We start from the raw sequence: 22,999 nt of genomic DNA on the forward strand, positions 1-22,999 counted from the left end.
TGAGCCCAAACTGAGTTACTGACTGGCCCATGCTATATTCAGTTAACATTTGATTCTGATGCTTCTATTGACTTTTTCACGCTGATACCCACAGGGATAAAACTGTGCGATAATTGATTGAAATAGCTCAGACGGAGCTGGATATACGTTTGGTACTTTATCAACGTTGTGACCTCAAACAAAATCAACAGAACGTTCACTGGAACCAGCCTTTCGTGACATAGGCTTTGAATTAACCCACATATTTCACGGAAGTAGTACAATGTATTAACAAACTATCTACACTTCAAACCAATTCTTCACCAAAAGAGTCCAAACGCGCACGAGGTTTAACCACTTCTTGGTTACCAGGTAATCCCTATATGAAACTACCTTGAGGAGTCTCGTAATAGTGGATAAAAATAGTAACAAGGTAGACATATTATCCACTAATTACTAGACATGCGAGACGTAAGCGTAAGCATGCCATTTACTGGCGCGTTGATTAGACTGGTCTATTTGGAAGTCTAGGCCTATTCAGAATTAAATAGGCCGACGTGGCCCTCTACCGACGAGAAGTTGCGTTGCAATTTAGTCAAAAACATAATTAGGAGGCACAACTTTTCAGACACCTGGATAATTACCTGTGTGATCGTTCCAATGACTCAACTCACCCATTGGTTAAACGATGATGTTATTTCATAATTTGTACAATTTTGAAAAACAAACCTATATACTTTTGGTTTATTTGGTAACTCAATATATCGCGTGTGTGTTGTCTTCTCATTTGCAAGCTTCTCCTGTCAATTGATGGTCATGTGCTATGGAGTCCGCAGAGATAATTGACATAATTTGACTATCTAAAGGTGCACCATCATGAAATTTAAAAGCTACGAGCAACAGTGGCTTGTTGCCTGTGAGGTGTCCAACACCTATTTTCAGTGTTTCCAATGACAGCACGGCAGTGAGGTAGTTGCTATAGAAACAGATACGCAGAGCAGGTAGTCGTAAAGGGATACCAGTGGACATGTGTTGAAGGTGTTGTGGATGTCGAGAAAGTGACAGACAAACGGAACTCAGGGTGACAGGGTTCAGAAAACGCTGATAAAGGTCTATGACAAGAAATTCGGAAAATGACGGAGAGAATCGCATCGTGTGGAAACCTTTATGACAACAGCTCTCTCCTCCTACGGTATTGCAATGGTAAGTTAGCAACCGACCGTCCTTATGAATGCATTCACGATGAAAACCTTTAAGACAACGTCTTGCTGTCTCTTCACATTCTTTTGTCAAAACGACTTTATTGTAATGATTCATCAAATGCACGCAGATATGTTCGATGTTGAGGATGACCGCTCTCGATTTTTTCATGTACAATGTGTAACAGCGTAGCGCTGGCTATATTTACAACTTTGATCAAGCTGTGTCTTTCTCTTTACACCACAGACCGTTTCTGATATAACTGATTATTCGAGGGAGTTGTATTTGTTCGACAGAAAGTCTTTTTTTGCAGATGTAAATGACATTTCCACACAAACACAACGCAGGCGAATGGTGCCATTGTTACAGTCAGAAAGGCTGTAGGCGCCCGTAGACTGAAATAACTTTTTCCCGACGTTGTTCTGAAAACCCAATATTTCTCAGACATATAGGTAATGAAAAAGCAGGATTAAACAAATACCTGTACTTATTGTCCTTGAAACGCGTGTTGAAATAATCGTGTAAATCGTTGGGTCAGGTGATCAAACACCTGCACATGATGGAAGCTGCCACAATCAGGCTTCATTCAGAATAAAAACCTTCCTAAATCGTCACACTTGAAACATTTTCTCAATGATTTTGTCAAATTGAGTACTATACTGAATATGTCATCACGTCAGAGGTTTTTAATACAATATTTGATGACCATCACTTTTTTTCTGTTTCATCAACATCTGTGCAAAATCACCATGAAGTGTTCAGTGATCGGGTGATGCAATTGTTTGCCCTTACCACAACAGCGTTAGTATCAGTACTGAAATATTGAGACAAAAGGACAAAGGCTACATTATACTATTATACTATTCATTTTCAAACACCAGGTTTCATCTTTCTTAATAATCTAGTCATAATTTAAGACAGAAAAAAGACACAGTTTGACACCTGAAATGTGTACTAGTGGTAAGCGTATTGGAAGATAAAGGCTTAGTTTTACCAATATCATTAAGGTTTTAGTTTGTACTGTAAAAAAAATTGACAATGTTCATTTTAAATCTCTGGTTTCATATATGATGGGTGTGTGTGTGTGTGTGTGTGTGTGTGTGTGTGTGGGGGGGGGGGGGTCATTTTGTCCTTTACACTGTCAACAGAACTGATTTTCAACTTGTGAGATTGCTGATCAGAGATGTTCTAAGATTGATAGAGCTTCATCCGAAAGATCAGTTCTGATCTCTTGTCATGTTTTGATGTTTTGTGGTCTAAGGACAAACAGGAGACAGTGGCTGAAAACAATGACTGATCCATTCTGTTCACTCAGGACTGCCAACAGACCATGGCTTCAGCACCTCAAGCAGAGAGAACATTTTCACAGATGGAACGCTTTTGTCTGCCAAGACAGAAGCGCCCAAATCTGCTAGTCACGTTGGTCAGCATTTCAGTGTTATATGTCAAAATGTTATTATTTTAGATATATTTTTAGAGACATTTTTTAGATATACCATTACATTGTTGGATTTCCATAGCTGAACTGAGACTTTCTAAATCCTGTGTTGAAAAGCACTGATGCTAGAATAGTGGGTTCCAGTAACAGATGATCAGATTAAATCAGAATAGCAGATGGACGGTTGGTTCAGGGGTGTACTGTGTCACAAACAGTCATGTGTTTTAGTCAAAGCCGGATAAATAGAGGTTGTCGGTTTGCTGTGGTGTCCATTTCAAAGACAAGCTGGTTCAGTGGTGTTTCAGGCATGGATACTTCTTAATCTGTCGTATTTTGGATGGTTTCTCAGTGACATTTAGCAGTGAGATATGCTTGTCATTTCCCCCTCTCTGGGACAGTTCCTAATTGTTTCACAGCATAGAATATCTGTCGCTGGTTTTGTTGTTGTTGTTGTTGTTGTTGTTGTTGTTGTTGCTGCTGCACGTAAAAATTGGACTGTTAATCAATTGGAGACTCTAAATGTACAAGTCCGCGATCTTACCCTCTATATGGGTGGCTGTCTGTATGTTCACCCGCTGAATGTGCATTTAGGTGTCTATATGTCTGTGTGTTAGAGAGAGGGAGAGTTTGGATGTATGCATATGTTAGTGTGTGTGTGTGTGTGTGTTTGTGTGTGTATCTGTGTGTGTATGAATATACGTGTGTTGTTGATGGAGGAGACTGCAGTGTAGCCTCTGCGGTCACACTTCCTGGTAGTGCCTGGCCACTGCATCGTTAGGCAGGTTTGGATCCGAGCCAAGCTTTCCTGATTCAGACACCAGCAGCAGCAGCCTGGGCGGCCACTAGCACTTCACTGGGGCAGCCAGAGGGAGCAGTGTCCTGTTACAAACACATTACTCCTCCAGGCTTTGTGGATGGTGAGCGGAGTACAGGGAGGGAGGGGATAAGGAGACAGAGGGTGGGTCCAGGCACGGCAGGAGCCGGATGAGTAGAGAGAGAGCAGGGAGAAGCGTAGCCCCACTGAAACCCACTCAGCATCCTCAGGAATCCCCAGGGGAGAGAGAGGGAGAGAGAGAGAGGGAAAGCGGGAGAGAGAGCAGGGTGTTTGACTGACCAGATGACGGACTGAGCCCTAACTGGAATGACAGGTAGGAGTGGAAAGGAGAGACAAGCAGAACGGAGCTCACTGCCAATGAATATTTTAGCACGCTCAGTCAGCAAGCTTCCAGTTTCCACTCGACCTCTTTTGTCCTAGAGTACACTGTGATCCTCTCATCTTCAAAACCCCTCCCCTCTCCTGCTCTCATCTTCTTCTTTTCCTCCCCCTCCTCACTCAGTTTTATTTCAAACTCTTCTTTCTTTTTGTTTATAACGTGCTAGCCACCTGCTGCTAGGCTTTTTATGTATTAGCTGTTGAGCATATTGAAGGGAATGGCTTTGAGACCCTGTACACTGCCGCTCTGGCCCCGGGCTGTGTAATCCTGAAATGTCATTTTCTGTGAGAAGTGATATGAATTTATGATTTGATGTGACACTTTGACTGGGAGGAGAGCTGAAGCAGACAGATGTAAAGGTCCAGTTTTTACCCACTGCGAAGTGAAGCTGTAATTATGTATAGTCATGCATATTCAAAGAGTTGCTCAGTTCGGGTTAGAATGAATCAGCAGAGCTGTTCTCAGTGATTTCGTGTTGTGTTGTTTTTTAGGCACAATGTGCCAGCTGTAGCAGGGGCTGTCATCTTGTGCCATAATACTGAGAATGTTTCTTTGCTTTGCATCTTGTATGGTCATATTGTGCAAACTTTTGTACACATAACAGCTGTCAGTAGTTTGCCTAATATGGCATCAGTAGGCAAATGCAGTTTTGGGTAAACATTCTCTGTCTCCATCATTGTCTTACTGTACACAGGTTATTTCCCCTTTTTCCACAACAGATGTTCTACACAGACAAATGTTGATAAAACATGTGGAGAGTTTGTAGAAAGCATTTACTGTGGTTGAACAGACAGTAACAGACTGCTGAATTGGGACCACTGAGGCACTGGGAACTGGTCTGTGCTGATGGCTAAAATATTCAAATGTGATTGTTGTAGTAACGAAGAGCTCAATCAGGCCAAAGTGACAAGTGACAAGCACAAATGACAAAGGCATGAGGAGGAAGAATTAAATGGTCTTCTCCTCTCTTCTCTTCATCCGTCCCCACTTCCATCTCCCTCTCTCTGTCTCACTCTCTCTCTCTCTCTCTCTCTCTTCCCTCCAAACATGTCTCTTTCTCTCTCTCGCTTCCTTCCAACCATCTCTCTCCTCTTTCTCTCTGTTCATCTGTTTGTGCATCTCTTTGCTTCCATTGGCTCTCTTCCTTGTCCAGATGATAACGTGTCTGCGGGGAGTGGGATGGAGATGGATGACCGCCTGTCTCACCTGGAGCAGCGTGTGCAGCTGCAGGAGGACGAGATCCAGTTGCTCAAGGCGGCGCTGGCCGACGCCTTGCGCAGACTGGGCTCCTGCGAGGAGCTGACTCAGGGCGCAGGGAGGAAGGCCGCACCCACCAAAGGTGAACAGTCAGGATATTTATGTCCAATAAGAATGAACAGTTAGGTTGTCTGAATCCAATAAGAATGTACAGTCAGGGTGTCACTATCCAATAAGAATGTACAGTCAGGGTGTCAGTATCCAGTAAGAATGAACAGTCAGGGTGTCAGTATCCAATAAGAATGAACAGTCAGGGTGTCTGTGTCCAATAAGAATGAACAGTCAGGGTGTCTGTGTCCAACAAGAATGAACAGTCAGGGTGTCTGTGTCCAATAAGAATGAACAGTCAGGGGGTCTGTGTCCAATAAGAATGAACAGTCAGGGTGTCTGTGTCCAATAAGAATGAACAGTCAGGGGGTCTGTGTCCAATAAGAATGAACAGTCAGGGTGTCAATATCTAATAAGAATGAACAGTCAGGGTGTCTGTGTCCAATAAGAATGAACAGTCAGGGTGTCTGTGTCCAGTAAGAATGAACAGTCAGGGTGTCAATATCTAATAAGAATGAACAGTCAGAGTGTCTGTGTCCAATAAGAATGAACAGTCAGGGTGTCTGTATCCAATATGAGTGAACAGTTAGTGTCTGTATCCAGGAAGAATGTACAGTCAGGGTGTCAGTATCCAGTAAGAATGAACAGTAAGGGTGTCTGTATCCAATAAGAATGAACAGTTAGTGTCTGTATCCAGTAAGAATGTACAGTCAAGGTGTCAGTATCCAGTAAGAATGAACAGTAATGGTGTCAGTATCCAATAAGAATGAACAGTTAGTGTCTGTATCCAGTAAGAATGTACAGTCAAGGTGTCAGTATCCAGTAAGAATGAACAGTAATGGTGTCAGTATCCAATAAGAATGAACAGTTAGAGTGTCTGTACCCAATAAGAATGAACAGTCAGGGAACCATAGAGAGAAGGGTTAAATGGGTCGTAGGACACTGCCATGGTCCTACCCAAACACCACTTATTCTGTTAACATGCATCCCAAAGAGACTCAGATTAGAAGAGTAATCAAATCAGTTCTGTAGATCAAAGTAGTCCCCCAGGGCCTATTGAACAGCACGTCTCCATTATTGCCAAATACTGACACACCTGAATCAGCTAAGCAAGAGGAGTTGAATTAGCAGAGAAGCTGAATCAGCTGCTGTGCATAAATAACAATGTGTTAATCAGTGGGTAGATTAGTAGTTTAGTGGGAAACTGTTATGTTCATGAGCTAGTTTAGCAGGGAGCTGTTTTCCACACTTTTACCATGAACGAGCATAATTGGTTTTAGAACATAAAGCAATCATAAAGCCTTTTCATGAAGGTCATTCAAGTCTGTTGTCCTTGAGGTGTCAAACTAAAGGTCACAGGAGAGTAACAAACCCTGTCTTATCCTTGACAGTGCTTTTGTGTTGATTTGTAAGTAATCATTTGTCTACATGTGAAAGAAGAATACATCTGTGGAAAGATCACTATTTTCTTCCTTTTTTTAGTTGTTGTTTTATAATAAAAAAGTCAGATAGACATTTTTACCTGGCGTGATCTCTGTGTAATCTGAGGCTGATGAGTGGGAGAGGGAAACGGTACTGCTATCACTTGCTGCAGGAGTCCTGGCATATTTGCATTTTAATTTTAATCGGAGTCTCTCTGTCATTGTTTTTTTTCTATGCCAGTTCGTCAGCTGTTACAGGCTCTCCCCTCCAAACCGCTGACCAATGGCTACGTCCAGCACAAACGCTTAGGTGGCTTCCCTTCCTCTCCCTCCTCTCCCAAAAAAGAGGTGCTAATGTCCATAAAAAGGTAAGTACCTTCCTCTAGATATGCTGTAAAAAGTAAATTAATGTACACTTTGTCTTGCGTCTGTAATGTGTATTAGTGGTTTTATTCAGTGATATGTCTTGATTGTCAAAATGCCATGGGAAAATTCTTCAGTATTCTTCACACAGTTTTGGGGAAAACACAGTTACTTACAGTAACACAATTACTCTTCATTTGACCTGGAGTAATTTGCGCTGCTTTTTAGTCAGTTCAAAAAATGATCTTAAATCCAAGTAATTTGTTGTAAATCTCCTTTTCTTTTCTTTTTTATAATTCTCTATTTATTCTCTTTAATTCTGTTATTGTTATTTAACACGTCAAGCTGATAATGAATAGGATCCTGCCCTGTTTAATCATCATTGCTCTGAAAAGCACTTTTTCTGACTTGTAATTTAAAGTTGGTCCTGAAGGGGGCAGCATTGTGCGGCAAAGCTCTTGATTAGCATGATTGGAACTGTGTTGAATGAAGACTGAAACAAACATTTAAACCTGCCTTTTAAACACTTGAGTCAAAGGCCTGCTTTGTGATCATCTCTCGTGTCATTTTCAGTTTTGTTCCTCATCGACAGCACAAGCAGGTTCTTAATCAAGGCAGTTAGCCAAATATTTTAGGTGAAAACTGCCCCTTTATTTGCTTTCTCTCTGACACTGCACACTCACTATTGTGAATATTCTTCCCCTGTACACTTCTCCTCTGTGTGTGAGTTATCCCAGTGCTGTGTAGTACTCTTTCACTTCCTGTCCTCTTGTTTTCTCTGTCCGTGTGTCTGTCAGGAAGAGCATGTCCACAGAGCGTCTGTCCACAGTGAAGAAGGAAATGGCAGATTCTCGCAGCAGAACCACCTCCTCAAGCAGTTCTGTCTGCAGCAAGAGAGACGGGTGATCGCTCTCTCTCGCACGCACATACTCACACACACACACACACACCACACACACACTCACTCCCAGCGTATCCTGTTAGTGGTCTGTCAAACACACTGCTTTGTCATCAGACTGACTGTACCATAGCTTCTGCTCAGCATCAACAGAATTTAAGTTTTTGATAGAAAAGTCTTCCATAGCAAGGTAGAAATGCTGCAAAAGAGGATTTATGATTGGTAATTCTGAAATAATGAGGAGCAACAATGTCATTTTATACCTGACTAAAATAAAGGAAACCTTTAGCTCCACTTTGGACCCAGGTTGCTGTAGAAAGACAGGTCTACACACATTTCCAATTCTCATAGCAAGGCTTACTGTAGCTACTGTAACCCACAGCGGTCAAAATAGACAAAAGGTTTATCTGTCAAATCTAACCCTGTGCTTTGGCTGATTGACGTTTAGACTGATAGCAGTGTCCTATGAGGTTATGTCACTACAAAGATGACCTGTTTAAACAGCCTACAGAGAGAAAAAGATGACCTGTTAAAACAGCCTACAGAGAGAAAAAGATGACCTGTTAAAACAGCCTACAGAGAGAAAAAGATGAGGGAGTGTTGGAAACAGTTCCCATGACCAGTCAGAGTTTACAGAGTTGGATCTTTGGGAAGACCGAAAAGAGAATTCATCAGAGTATCATTCAGCTCCTTCAGACTCTTTACGAAATATTTTGTGTCTTTCATAAAACACAATCACCACCGACCTTTGCTTTAGTATATCAGAGCAAAGGTCGAGTAAAACTCCGAGTATAATTACAGCTGGAGTATAATGAGAGGATAATGCTTTAGTTCATTCACTGTGTAAAGCCAGTAATTTGATTCTAAGGTAGCTGAATTACATGGTTACCTCTCAATCCAGATAAATGGGTCATAATTCCTCTGTTAGTTTAGCACATAGTGCTATGAGATAAGCCTGGTTTTATGCTGTGTTTTGTAATGGTTCAGCATTTAATGACTGATGGTAATTAGACCCAGTCAACACCCTGACAGCTGCTCCACTACCCCCAGAAAGTGCTTTACTGCAGAGGCTCCAGCCTACAAGCCCTGCGGAGGTGTGGTCACATTGGACCAGTCATGCAAAGTCAGGAAGTTTCATGTAATTGGTTGGAGGCTTGCCAAGCTGCTATGTAGTTGAAGTTCGCCGAGACAACAAGGAACTCAGTCAGTTGCCTGTCGCTCCCTGTTTGTAAAAGCCCCGGTAGTTACATTCCTACATAACGGATAGTCGCCATGAAGAAATCACCCAGGTAACAAACAAATCTTTATTGATGTCTTTTATTATGATTTAAATGCAAAACAGCTGATTCCTTTCTGTGAAAGAAAAGTTTTTTAGTTTGTTTTTTTGGGGGGGGGGGGGGTTTGTGAAAGTGCTGTAGCTGAAGAGATAAAGTTGTGAAGATGTGTTCCTTGTTTTCAGGCAATACTCAGAAATGTTTTAAAACTGTGGACAACTGTAGACACACAGAGAGAGAGAGAGATCACTGCAGAAACCAGAATCTGAACAGCATGTTCCTGCATGGCTTCCCACCGCAGGAACCATCAGGTCCTACTGAATCCATCACTGATTCAAAGGGAATGTTCAGAATACCAAAATGGTCTGCAATCCTTGCGTTTAGCATACTCACTGACTTTCATTTGTTTTGTTTCGTTTATTCTTTTTCTGTTTTTTTTTTCTTTCCAAAAAGACATTTGAGCACTTGTACGAGCAAAAAGTCAAAAAATGTGCGTGTTTTTGCCTCTGGCTTTACTTTTAATTGCTCGATCGGGGAAACGTGTTGACCATGGTGGTGTCCTGGGGTTGTTACATCTCTGTGGCTGCACAGTGACATGCATGTCCCAGGCTGCGCACAGACATGCTGTTCTCTGGGACTGCTGATTTGGCAGATCTCTCTGCAGTGAAAATATTGATTACCATCTCTGGATGACCACATGCATCAAACACATTCACTTCCCTTCCCACTGACAGCTGGTGGCTGATTGGCAGTGAACAGTGTATTTTTATTTTTTTTTTCAGGCAGGAAGAGACATGCAGATTCCTATAGTTGGCACACATCCTCTTAAATTTGTTTGAGAACTGTGAATACATGCAAAGCTCCCGCACGGAAGCAAGCATCGTGCTCTGTTGTTTCATATGGTGATATTATCTTTGATAACATTATATTCAATAATGTTTCAATTGTCCTACACTGATCTTCCAGAGTGAGTCTGCTCCCAGGTGTGTTCTGTCATCACGTCCGTTTTTGCCCTGGAGGCAAAAAACACAGCAGAGGAGAATGGTAGCGTTTGACTGCTCATGGATGGAGTGCAGAGTCCATTTGCTCCTCTTTTCTCTTAAAACCAAATGCTTTCCATTAGAGTGTTTAGTGACCATACTTATTCAGTTTCCAGTGCCGACTGTCAGAGATACAAAGACAAGAGATGCTTTCAAATCAGAATTTGATTGCAAAGCATGGACAGTTAATGCCTTTTGAATATTAGGGTGTTTCTGCTTCCTGTAACCAGTTAACACTTTACTGTATGGCTTTTCCAGCCACCCAGCATGAAATAGTTACACTGCTGGCTGTTCTTTACAGATGCTCGTCTTTTAATGAATCAATAGCAATTTGACTTTTTAAATATTTGCACACATTGCTGTCTTGGTCCATGTGACATAACTTGAGTTGGTAACAGAATTTAACATCAATTCTTTCGTCTTGCCGAAACACATTTACTGGTGTCGGGATGAACAGAGTCGGTCTAGGATGATGAACTCTTGTGAAATTTGATGAATCGTTTTGTCATTTGAAACCAAGCCCACATGATTTGTTTGCTTTGAAGACCCATCCATTTTTTAAATTGAGATTTCAGTTCAAACTTACATCATGCCCTTAAACCATCAAAGTCATTCTCTTCAGACCAGACACTCTAGAGCACAAAGGCTGACACAGATGCTTTCTGTCATGATGTGTGTTGACTCCTCCCTTCATGCAGTCTGCCCTGCTGTAGAATTATTTTAATTAGAGCCTCTGAATTGTTTATGGGTTCCCATAAATGGAACAGCCAGAGTGTGGTTCTCAGAGAGCCGCAAGGACACAAACAGTCTTTTGTGAGCTCAGTTTAAAAGGGAGGCAACAAGCAAAGTGTCTGTTTATTTTACACATGGAAGAGTTCCCTCTGATGGAAACCACTACACTGTGTATAGTATGACAGAATTTCCAGTTTTTCTTGCTTTACAAAGACAGAAGATGAGCAAGACAAATAAACTTTTTTTTAAACTAAACATTTTTTCTGATAGCAGTGATATTTGCATGGTTTGTGTAATGCTAAATCAGTCTTAATCTTAATCTGCATGAAAGGGCCTGTCAGTCCCCAGTCACACGCGCACACACACACACACACACACAGATATAAATAATCACACACCCTTTCAACAGGATGCATTCATTGGACTATTTACTGAATAAAGACAAACAGTAAATGAAACTAATGTGATGTCAGTTCAGGGTTTCTACAGTTTTTCAGGACATGGTTGAATTGGATCCTGTCCTCGATGATAAAGAGTTTTAAGAGTCGCATCTCATTACAGTTTAGAGGTTCAGTTGGTTTTAGCATGTTTGTTCTGTCCTGTTTCCTCTTCGAGTATCTCTGACCCTGCCCATATTGGCTTTATGAATGAATAGGCTGGAATGAATGAATGCACAGTCAGAAAGAAAAGATGAACACACTGAATTATTGAACAAGCTGCCAGGGTGAAGACTGGTGTAACTGTTCAAAGTTCACCAACAGACAACAGCTTTGCAAAAACGAAATCAAAACTCTAAGAAACATTTAAACTGACCTCTCTCTTTTCTCCTTCTCTCTTTCATTCCTAGTAAAACTAAAGAATGCACTTTCAGTGCTGGTAAGTATATGGGCAGATCTTGGCTTTTTATGTCATGGCTGTTATTAGTGAATGTAATAGCTTCTGTCAGTAAGTGATACTGTGTGTTATGTGAAACATGACGGCTGTAAACAAGTGATGTTTTAAAAAAAAAACAGTCCTCAGCAAGGTCACACCCACATTTATATTTAATGAGCCAATTACAGTGCTTTTTACCGCCTTCCCAGCATGCTTTGTGATGCTGAGGAGCATTAGCCCAGAATCCCTGTGCATTTCTGTCTGCATTAGAAATACAGTGGCCATTATGGTTTTGATATAATGTTGTGAATTAGAGCATCTCATTACTCCAAGGGTGGGTTTTATATATCTGTGTAAATGTTTACTATGTTACATTGATCATTGTCATACACAGAGCACGGCAGTGTAGTCACTCCAAAGCATTGAACTGAATCATGTGGGCTTAGGTAGACATGTCAAACTACATTTACTCTAAACCTGAGAGTAGAAATAAGCTGAGCCAGTACCATGAGTGTCACTAATTGGCTGTTTCTTTTGTCTGTTAACCAGAAGATGTTTACTGATTGGCTGTTTCTCTTGTATGTTAACCAGAGGATGGTTATGTTAGAATGTTCCTACGTGGTCGCCCGGTCACTATGCACATACCTGACCAGCTGAGAGACAGCTACAGCCTCGACCACAAGGTGGTGCTGCCTGACCGCAAACTGAAACTGCAGTGGGTGTATCCTTTTATCAGCATATCTTTTAGTTATTTCCATTTTATGGTGCATTCCTCAGTACCTACATGTTTGTGTTTCTGATTCTTCAGAGTGAATTTGTGTACACAGTTTTTATATTGTGGTGGTCAAATGGTCGCCATGGTATCTGTTCAGCGTCAAGGCTGCTCTGATCAGAATGTCTGTATTATTCATATCTAATCTTGGTGTGATCACTTCTGAGGCTAAACAAATCGCACTTCATTACTGCAGGCGCTAACACCTTAAATGTTTTTGTTTTAATTGTTTTAATTTTGTTTGACACACACACACCTCTCAGTGGTGGCCCTCAAAGTGTCAGTCCACAGTGGAAATGCCTGTACCACCACTGCCAGCAGTGTTGGAATGTTTAACACATTTTCATCCTTAACAGAGAGTGTATTACAGGTATGGCTACCGAGGCCGAGACTGCCGCTCTAACCTTTACCTTCTGCCCACGGGAGAGATCGTATACTTCAATGCCTCTGTGGTCGTACTTTACAACGTGGAAGAACAGCAACAACGGCATTATCTAGGCCACAACGATGATGTCAAATGGTAAACGGGCAACTTTCATACAGAGGTGTTTTTACATGATGTGGAATCGGACTCGAGAGCACAGTGTAATTAAACGGTTGGTTTCGCTAGCAGGGTGCGTCAGGTATGTTGTATTTCCAATCTGCCTTAGAAATAAAACAGTAAGTTGGTTTACTTCTCAAATGATACTATCATGAAAAAATCCATTCACTGCATAGTCCAACAAGTTTCACCGCGCTGAAAGGACTGCTTAGGTGAATATGTGAAAATGATCATGTGATAGGTGCTTTTGATATTACTCATTTTGCCGTTTAGTAAATGCAGCCAAGTCAGTTAATATTTACCCAGGAGGAAGCGCTAGCTTCTGGGCGTATTTGCATGTTCAGAAAGCGATACCACATTTCCAGTTTGTCCTAACATCCGCAGGCAGAGCTACATGACCCAGTTGCTAGTTCTGTATTCAAATGAGCCCATCCTGGAGCGCGGTCAAGTTTTGTTGAGTTGTTCTTCCTTATCCCGTGTTTTTGGATCCAATCGGCTATGGTGATAAAGAGGACGCGTCTCAGATATCATCTGCTTTATTGATTGTTCATTCCGTTGTGCCATTCCAGCTTGCTCCCTTGTGCAAGTTTGAACATGTTTTGTTCACATTGTGTGCATCCTTTAATTTTGAATCATTGCAAATTGCCACAATAATCTCAAATGCATTTGTTTAACCCTTCTTAAATTACACAGATTGTAAGTTTCTCAAAAATAAAGATGTTAAAAAAATCAGAATAATTTGACGTTAGCTGGTCAAAAGAGCGTACTGAAAGGAGTTTTCTGAGGAGGCGGATGGGACCATTGATTGGCAAGCTCTGACTGGGACTGTGTTTGTCTTTGTAGTATTGCCATCCATCCAGACATGGTCACTATAGCAACGGGACAAGTTGCTGGAACATCCAAAGATGGCAAGGTAAAATGCACATCTAAACCCTTCCCACACTCCTTAGCACCATAGAGTTTGGCACACACTGAAAGTGCCTTTAAAAAGGAGATCACAAACAGTACTGTGTTGGTGGAAACAGAACCATTGCTTACTGTGTGCATGTGTCTCAAGGCTTAAGATATCTCTTTATGAAGTGTGCGTGAGGTAGCTGCTAGTTTGAGTTCTCATGCAGATCACTGGTCTTGATCAGAGTTGTCCAGTGAAGCTGTAAGAATCGTCTTTTCTGTGAAAGAAAGCTCTCAGTGAAAGGATCTGGATAAAGAATGTAATGTGTAATGACAGCTCTGCAGTCCTCACCATGAGTGTCACGATGTCCTCCCTGTTTTACCCGTTAGCAATTGCCTCCACACGTCCGTGTGTGGGACTCTGTGAGTCTCAACACCCTTCACGTGATTGGGATGGGTGTATTTGACCGTGCAGTCACCTGTGTGGCCTTCTCAAAGTCGGTGAGCAGTCCATCCCTGTTACCTTCATTTACCTTAATGTCTCTAACAGTCTGATTCACTACTGGCAGAAATGACTCCACATTGTTATATCCAATCATATGCAGAAAACATCAAGAATGTAACTGTCACATGTACATGTGCTTTGTATTGTAATTTGTAATTTATGTGATCATTTGTTATTTTTAAACACGTTTCTCTTTCACCTTTGAAGATAAGAGAGATTTTGCATTGTGATGTGTTAAATTTGCATGTATATCGTGCATAAATGAATATATGTTTGTTTTATTTTCTACACCTCAGAATGGGGGTGCTTATCTGTGTGCTGTGGACGATGCCAACGACCACATCCTGTCAGTTTGGGACTGGCAGAAAGAGAAGCAGCTCGCGGATGTAAAGGTGATGTCACCTCTGACCAATCAGACAACAGCAATCCTCCTCTTCTACCTGTGCCACTAAACCTGCTCTAAGAGCACCATAAGTGCAAGTGGCTAGAACCACTGAAAAATGAGTAGAGGAGGAACCTCTAATGAGAACAGAAACAAAGGAGTAACGAAGTGAAAGTGGCTGTTACTTTAATGCATTGAATGGTGTGGTCTGTGTGTGTGTATGTATGTGTGTATGTGAGTGTATGTGCATGTGCGCGCATGCGTGTGTGTGCTTGTGTGCGCGTGTGTGCATGTGTGTGTGTGTGTTTGTGTTTTACCACAACGTTTGCAGTTTCCTAGTGCATTAAGTCTGACTTAACATAGACAGGCCTTTAAAAGTCCAAGCACGTTTTATCCTTAATGCATGCCCTGTTAATACATACAATCTCAAACCACAAAAGCCTTTGTTCAGTTGTTCCATTTAGAGTCATAATTTAAATGTGTGTCTTCTTTTGCGGGAATGGACACACAGGAAGTAGATACCTAGGTATTTATGTGTTGCATGGATTTTGCGTCTGTAAGCCCTGTTTTGAACTGGCTGTCTGATGTCATCTTTTTCAACCTTCAGTGCTCCAATGATTCTGTGCTTGGAGCTGCTTTCCACCCCATGGATGCTAACCTGATAGTCACCTGCGGGAAGTCCCACCTCAACTTCTGGACTGTGGAGGGAAATACACTGACCAAACGACAGGGGCTGTTTGAGGTATGAAGCTAGCTGCACTGCTAGTATGCGAGCAAGTGCTAATGTGTCCTGTCCCAGTGCAATAACAGATTGAAGGAAACAAAAGGAACACATTTTACTGACTGAACTATGACCATGCTCTAGCAAATCTCATAAATGGTATGTGTGAGCATTTTCCATGGTGTGTGCTGTCACGTTTGTGGAATCACATTTTATGTCTGATTAAACTAATGTTCTCCTTTTGTACCACTCTCTCTCTCTCTCATTCACTCTCTCTCACACACAGAAACATGAAAAACCCAAGTATGTGCTGTGCATTGCTTTTGCTGAGAACGGAGATGCCATCACTGGAGACTCCAGTGGAAACATATACATCTGGGGAAAAGGTTTTTAGAAACAGTTACTTCAATGCTGTACCACTGCTGAAGATGTTTTTTTTCATAAATGTTTCTAAGCTAATTTTTCTAAGCTGATTTTTCTAAGCTTGTAGACTGAGATTCGTGGAGTGATCACACAGAGAAAATGAAGATCTCGTTTGATGGATGCAGGAGATCTTGCAGCTGCATTTGATCTGGGGGTGATCTGGTGTAATGTCTGAGCTCCAAGTTGATGGTGGATTTTTGATTGACAGGTGGGAACCGGATCACCCAGGTGGTAGCAGGTGCCCACGAGGGCGGGATCTTCTCCCTGTGCGTGCTGAAGGACGGGACCCTGGTGTCTGGGGGTGGGAAGGACCGGCGAGTTGTGCTGTGGGACCATGAGTACCACAAACAAAATGAAATGGAAGTAAGAGGGCCAAAGATTTGTATTTCATATTTGCCTGAAAAAATAGCATATTTTTGTTTGATAATAGGTGTGTCAGTTGTTACGTCCCAGCTCTAGGGGTACTGGGCGCAACATAAAGTGACCGAGACCATATGATTGCCAGTGATATTTACAATTTTATTTACACAAAAAGAAAAGAAAAGAGAGGGGAGAATAGCGTCGGGGTTTGCCCAGGCCAAAATAATAACCAAAACGAAAACTAACTATTTTAGAAAAAAGAACTACCTACTCTAACAGAAAGGAAAGACAAAATAAAGACAAACCTTAATCTAACTCCCTATTTAACCAAAAACAGGAGAAAACGATAAAGTTAACAAAAAATGGCAGCTCACCCCTACAGCTCCCAGGGCGGAAACAGACAGATGTTAACCGCACATACAAAAATTACAAACACTCGGAGAACACGATTTTACACAACAGAAACTAACAGAACACTCACACAATTAACAAACGGTTTCTTTTCTACAAAGGAGGAACACTTAACAATTAACACACATAGCCCACTAATCCAATACAACAAAATCTCTCTCCGTTTGTTCCTCGCCTCTCCGCTGGTCCGTTGGTCCTTTTTAAAAGCTCTCCCCGCAGTCTACAGGAAAAACGACGGAATCCCACGTGCCTCGTGGAGCCAATCCCGTCGCCGCACATCTGCACAGAGAGACACACCCACACAACGAACCAACAGCAGCAAGACACACACTCACACAACGAAACAACAGAAACATACGCAAGAACTAACGACCGGGGGTCGTAACACAGTGGAGTATTTAGCATCAAAGAAACTGCACTGTTTCAGATATGGAATGAAACAAAACAAAACAAAAAAAAAACAAGTACCTCTACAGCAATGAAATATATTTGCAATTTATTTCAATTCTTTGCACTGAAAATTGAATTAGAAAATGAAATTAACTTAAATTAGATGAAGCAAGCTTACTCTGAGCACATTACCCATATTGTGAATGGGACCAGTAAGATACACACTGGCTCAGATTTATTGTTGTGTGCGTGTCCGTCCCTGTCTCCTGCAGGTTCCTGAGGCCCACGGGCCCGTGCGCTGTCTGACGGAGGGCAGACAGGACGAGCTGTTTGTGGGGACGACCCGGAACGCCATCCTACAGGGATTTTTCTCTGGGACCTTGAATGTCATCGTACAGGTACAGACTGAAAAAGAAAAGAAAGGTTGATTTCCTTTTTTTTAAGTTGTAGAATATTTTGTCCAGTTTCTGAGCCTCTTGCTACCCCCCCCCCTTTTTTTAAACCTGTGTTTGATTAGTTTTCTGTGTTAAATTTATATTACTGATAAATTGTGTAAATTCAGAATGGCTTTAATCTTGTTCACTGACAGTCACCTTCAGTCACAGGGATGCAGATCAGCCCGTTCTCTCAACACCCTCTCTCTCTGTCTCTCGCTCTTTCTCTCTCTCTCTATCTCTCTCTCTGTCTCAGGGGCACACTGATGAACTGTGGGGGCTGGACGTCCACCCCAGCACTGAGCAGTTCATCACCTGTGGCCAAGACAAGCAGGTCCACCTGTGGGATACCAGCTCCCATCAGCCCGTGTGGAGCAAGACCATTGAGGTTCCTCTTCATGCACTGTTTACACGGCTCTTTTCAGTAACCCAGTAAAACAGTCTCCGGGTGGCACTGTTCCTGTTTTGGGGCTGAAAAAATGACTCAGTCTGTCTGTGGACGACTGTTAGAATTTGTGCTTTCTGTTTGTTTGTCTGTATTATTTGTTTGTGGTAGAAGCCTCTGTGTCATGCTAAACCTCCACGGTGACAGTTTACAGTAAGATTTGTGTTGTTTTCCTTTAGGACCCAGGCCGCTCTGTCGGTTTTCACCCCAGCGGCGCTGTTCTTGCTGTGGGCACTATGACAGGAAGGTGAGTGGGCCTCCTGGGCTAGGTAAGACAGTGAGTGCGAGAGTGATAAATATGTGCTCTGTTCAGTGTTGGTGGTGCCCGATGAGCTGAACCTTTGTCTCTGTCCAGGTGGCTGGTTCTCGATGCAGCCACTCGGGATCTCGTCTCTATTCACACCGATGGGAATGAAATCATCTCTGTGATCAAGTACTCACCAGGTATGAGCATTGCTTTCTCGCGTTTAAAGGGAGACAGAGGAGAACTTTTGTTATACAAAATATTCTAACAAGGTAACAAGGTCTTACTCAGGCTTTTGTAAATAATCTAATCTGAGAGGAACAATATCTGCATAACATCTGGATTAAGCTGAAAGGTAAAATGCCTGGTTCAGGTCTGAATTGACCAGTCCTTGAGCTCCTGATGTCACTCTCAGTGGGCCATGTCTAACAGTGCAGAGCTGGATCTCCACATCTGGCACTCAAGGTTTGAATCCTGGTTGTGTCACTCTTACCTGCCCATTGGCACACGCCTGGCCGTCTGTTCCCTGAGCCAGTCAGTAACCTTCATGTGTATTATGTCAGTCAGAAGTACTAAGCAACCTGAGATGTGGAACAATGACATCACACACATCAGAAGATGGTTGAATCTGTATGTAATGTCCTGCAGATGGTTCCATGACAGATGATGTCTGGTACATTAATCTCTGATCGTTCTTTCTGTTTCATACAGATGGAGCATACCTGGCTGTGGGTTCCCATGACAACTTTGTTTACCTGTACGCTGTGACTGAGAATGGAAGGAAGTACAGTCGTGTTGGCAAATGCAGCGTGAGTGGATCTGTATCAGAACTTTCTGGGTTTTTTTAATTTGTTTTTGATAAGCCATAGCTGTTTAATCTGAAGCCATTGTGAAGGCTCTGGTAACTTGCATTGCACACATTTGACCATTATACATATTTCTTAGTACTACTATTACTTTACACACAAGTTTAAACAATAACACATTTTAAACAGAAGTCTTACAGCACAGTCTTAAAACATAACACGGAAATATCAGGCCCTCAATTTTAGCAATCTGTGACTTTTTTTTTTTAAACGTGGAGTTTGACAACTCAGTAGATCATTTACAGGCATGAAGGAGCTCCCTCTTCTGCTTTTAGTCAGCTGTAGTGCTGATCACATAGCTTAGAGTCAGACCTCCTGCACTGCCTCACTCACTCTCTGCTTCTCCACACTGCCTCACTCACTCTCTGTTTCTCCACACTGCCTCACTCACTCTCTGTTTCTCCACACTGCCTCACTCACTCTCTATTTCTCCTCACTGCCTCACTGAGTCTCTATTTCTCTACACTGCCTCACTCACTCTCTGTTTCTCCACACTGAGTCTCTATTTCTCCACACTGCCTCACTCACTCTCTATTTCTCCACACTGCCTCACTCACTCTCTGTTTCTCCACACTGCCTCACTCACTCTCTATTTCTCCACACTGCCTCACTCACTCTCTATTTCTCCACACTGCCTCACTCACTCTCTTTTTCTCCACACTGCCTCACTCACTCTCTTTTTCTCCACACTGCCTCACTCACTCTCTATTTCTCTATACTGCCTCACTCACTCTCTCTTTCTTCACGCAGGGTCACTCCAGCTTCGTCACTCACTTAGACTGGTCCACCGACAGTCAGTACATTGTCACCAACTCAGGAGACTACGAAATCTTATTCTGTGAGTTTCTGTGAGAAATGAGAGATTTCTATATCAGTGGCTCTAAATTCAGTTTGTGTTCTAACAGCTGTGCATTTTGTCTATTTTGTCCAAACAGGGGATGCTTCCAGTGGCAAACATGTGACCAGTATGGACGTAGTTCGTAACCTGGAGTGGGCTACATCCACATGTGTTCTGGGTTTTAGTGTTTTTGGTGAGTTGTTGATGTCAGGGTATCCAGTACATCGTTTTGCTTTAACATAATTAAGTTGAGATTAGATTCCTCAGCCAGTACTTGTCCTGCTGTGTCACAGAGCAGTCTAAACAAAGAGAAACAGAAAGTAAGACATTGTGCAGGAAGCTGTTTGAGGTTCTTGGTCTGAAGAGTTCCAGTCTGAAGAGTTCTTGGTCTGAAGAGTTCCAGTCCTCACTCACTGAGATGACTGATTTTCAGTGTTGACACAGATCTGATTTATGCTCATTGGTATAAAAGCCATGCAAAGTCAGCCTAACTGGTGAAAAAATTCTTTCTTTTGTGGCTGTCAAGTATGTTTTTTTTTAGTTTTATTTGCTGTTGATTCAATAGACTGGTGTGTTTTGTGTTTTACAATGACCAGGTATTTGGCCTGATGGCGCTGACGGTACGGATATCAATGCTGTGTGTCGGTCACATGGTGGCGCTCTCCTGGCTTCGGCTGATGATTTTGGCAAAGTGCACTTGTTTTCCAATCCCTGCTCTCAGCCGAGGGTGAGCCTCTAAGTCAGCTGTATAAACAGAAAAAACACTGGAAGAATGTATTTTTTCTTCTCCTCTTAACAGCATTGTCTTTTGATCACATTTGTGTGGTTGTCGTTAATAATGCTTGGATCTTCCTCCATTTCTTCCTTGCTCTCTTTCTTCCCTTATCCTTTCCTTTCCCTTAGGCCCTCAGCCATGCTTATGCTGGCCACAGCAGCCACGTAACCAATGTTGCCTTTCTCCATGACGACAGTCACCTCATTTCCACTGGAGGGAAGGACACCAGCATCCTTCAGTGGGTCGTCGTCTAAGGCCCAACCTGAGCAACTCTGCAGCATCTTCTCTCTAGCCTCCAGCCCACCAGAGGGCGACACTGCTGTGCCTATATCTACTTTTCCTGTCCTCTACTGTACTCTAACATTAGCAGACGTTGCCCTTGATGGCTGCTCTGGGAAAAGCTTTTTTGGTGCTTTGATCTCTTCGAACCATGAATGTTACGACTAGAGAATGGATACCTGGCCCAAGAGAAGCTCTTACTGGCAACGTGTCCTTGGAATGAATTGTGTACCGTGCTAATGCGCCACTAGAGAGAGCTCTGGCAAAAGAGAATAAGCATGTCCTAACTGTCAGTCTATTTAAAGGTTATTTAAATAAGTTTTAGCTGCTGTTTGTGTTGCGAAAGCTCGTAGAGATAAGCGTAAAATGCAGTCACTGAGTGGATATAATATTTTAATATGGAAAGTAAACTATATGGTTGTAGCACATAGCACTTGATACATATTTAGAAGTGAGCTTATGTCATGCTTTGCCTTTTGTTTTGTTAATAAAGTTTTTACTGGCTCTGAACCAATCAGTGCAGTTCTGTTCAGCGTGAGAGTATAACTAGTACATTATAGATACATAAAACAAAACATCATGGTTTCCCATTTTTTAGAGGCACAGTTTGGCCCCTGGAGTGGTAGGACACACAAACAGAACGTTTAACCCTTCGTTCACAGTGCACAGGAGTTCTGCATTATGTTGTACTGTCATTTGAACTCAGCATTTGACATCATTTATACATTAAACATTCTGAGTCTACAGTACATAAACTGTTTATCATAAAATATTGATGTGTAATAGGAATTCCATGACGTGAAAGGGAAACTTTTAACCATTTATTTCGGACTCTAAATGAAGAAGGTTTCTCCGTGGCTCTCGATCTGTTCGCAGTAAGAACAAAACATGGCATTGTTAAGTTGACAGAGGTGAACTTATTTGGACACAAGTGCAGGTTGAAAGTTCCAGGATAAACACTTTTAAGTCTTCAAAGTATCCCCTGCAGTTTCAGCGCAGCCTACCTCTGTCTCCCATTAGACGCTTCAGGTGTATTTACAGCCAACAATCGTATAAAGACACACAGAGAGGTCACAGACTTAGCAACACACACATTTTTTCCTTGCTCTTGTCTTCCAGCTCCTTATGGCAGGATTTGTGAATATACCATATGACTGTATTTTTGTGAAAGTAGGATATACATGTATATCCACAGAGTTGTGTGAAAACACAATTTTAAAACTGAAGAACCAGGTGGCTCAGCTGAGGAATTGGCTATTTTTTCTTTCACTTACACAGTCATTTCAGATAGATGATCAGGAAAGGGAAATGTACAAAAGATTAGCATCATCCTAAAAGTTCAGGTCATCGCCTTCTCTTCTTGGACTCTTCAAGAAATATCGCACCCTTTCTTGTGTATGGAATTTCTTGTGTGTGAAGCTCGTCACTTAGTGCCTTAGTCTTCTATAGTAGGATAACAACCACAGAGCTCACTATAGTGTCTGAAAAATAAGGCCCTCTTAAGAGTTCCTTAAAAAAATAAGGCCCTCTTAAGAGTTCCTTAAAAAAATAAGGCCCTCTTAAGAGTTCCTTAAAAAAAAAAAAGGAGGAAAATCTCCTAAAGTAAACCCACAACATTATCTTGTTGGGAAACAGCTTCACACTGAACATCTAGAACAAAACTTAACAACATTTTAGAATCTGACAGAAGCGCAAGGTAGTTTAGTGTATTTAATTCTAAAAGAGGAAGTGCATATCTTAGGTAATTGGTTGCTGGGCAACAGCACAGTAACTGCTGCCTTCTCCAAGGCTTGGTGTGTGGGAACATTAATCTGCCTGCTTCCAGTTTTTCAGCTGGGAGAGGGTGAGGGGGGATTATAATATCTGCTTCTTTGGGGAATGACTCCCCCACCCCCATCACCCCTGCTTTTCCTTTTCCCTTTTTCTTTTTAACAAACATTTCTTAAGTGGAATTATGCGGGTGGAAGCAAGCGCTCTCTCTCTCT

General features: G+C 42.0%; 1 protein-coding gene across 1 annotated transcript; it reads left to right on the forward strand.

Annotated features, from left to right (window-relative positions):
* Positions 1–1,112: 1,112 nt before the first annotated feature.
* On the forward strand, positions 1,113–21,414 carry eml2 (EMAP like 2). The gene is made up of 22 exons (XM_030776567.1): positions 1,113–1,182; positions 4,985–5,170; positions 6,799–6,925; positions 7,718–7,822; positions 11,712–11,740; positions 12,329–12,458; positions 12,880–13,029; positions 13,894–13,963; positions 14,332–14,442; positions 14,743–14,838; positions 15,436–15,570; positions 15,836–15,935; positions 16,181–16,335; positions 17,406–17,531; positions 17,824–17,955; positions 18,192–18,259; positions 18,368–18,456; positions 18,968–19,065; positions 19,873–19,960; positions 20,058–20,153; positions 20,557–20,687; positions 20,864–21,414. The coding sequence occupies exons 1-22, from the start codon at positions 1,113–1,115 to the stop codon at positions 20,987–20,989; spliced, it is 2,418 nt and encodes an 805-aa protein (XP_030632427.1). The 3' UTR covers positions 20,990–21,414.
* The last annotated feature ends 1,585 nt before the right edge of the window (positions 21,415–22,999 follow it).

Source organism: Chanos chanos, chromosome 6, assembly GCF_902362185.1.
Source record: "Chanos chanos chromosome 6, fChaCha1.1, whole genome shotgun sequence".
In the NCBI taxonomy this organism is placed as follows: domain Eukaryota; kingdom Metazoa; phylum Chordata; class Actinopteri; order Gonorynchiformes; family Chanidae; genus Chanos; species Chanos chanos.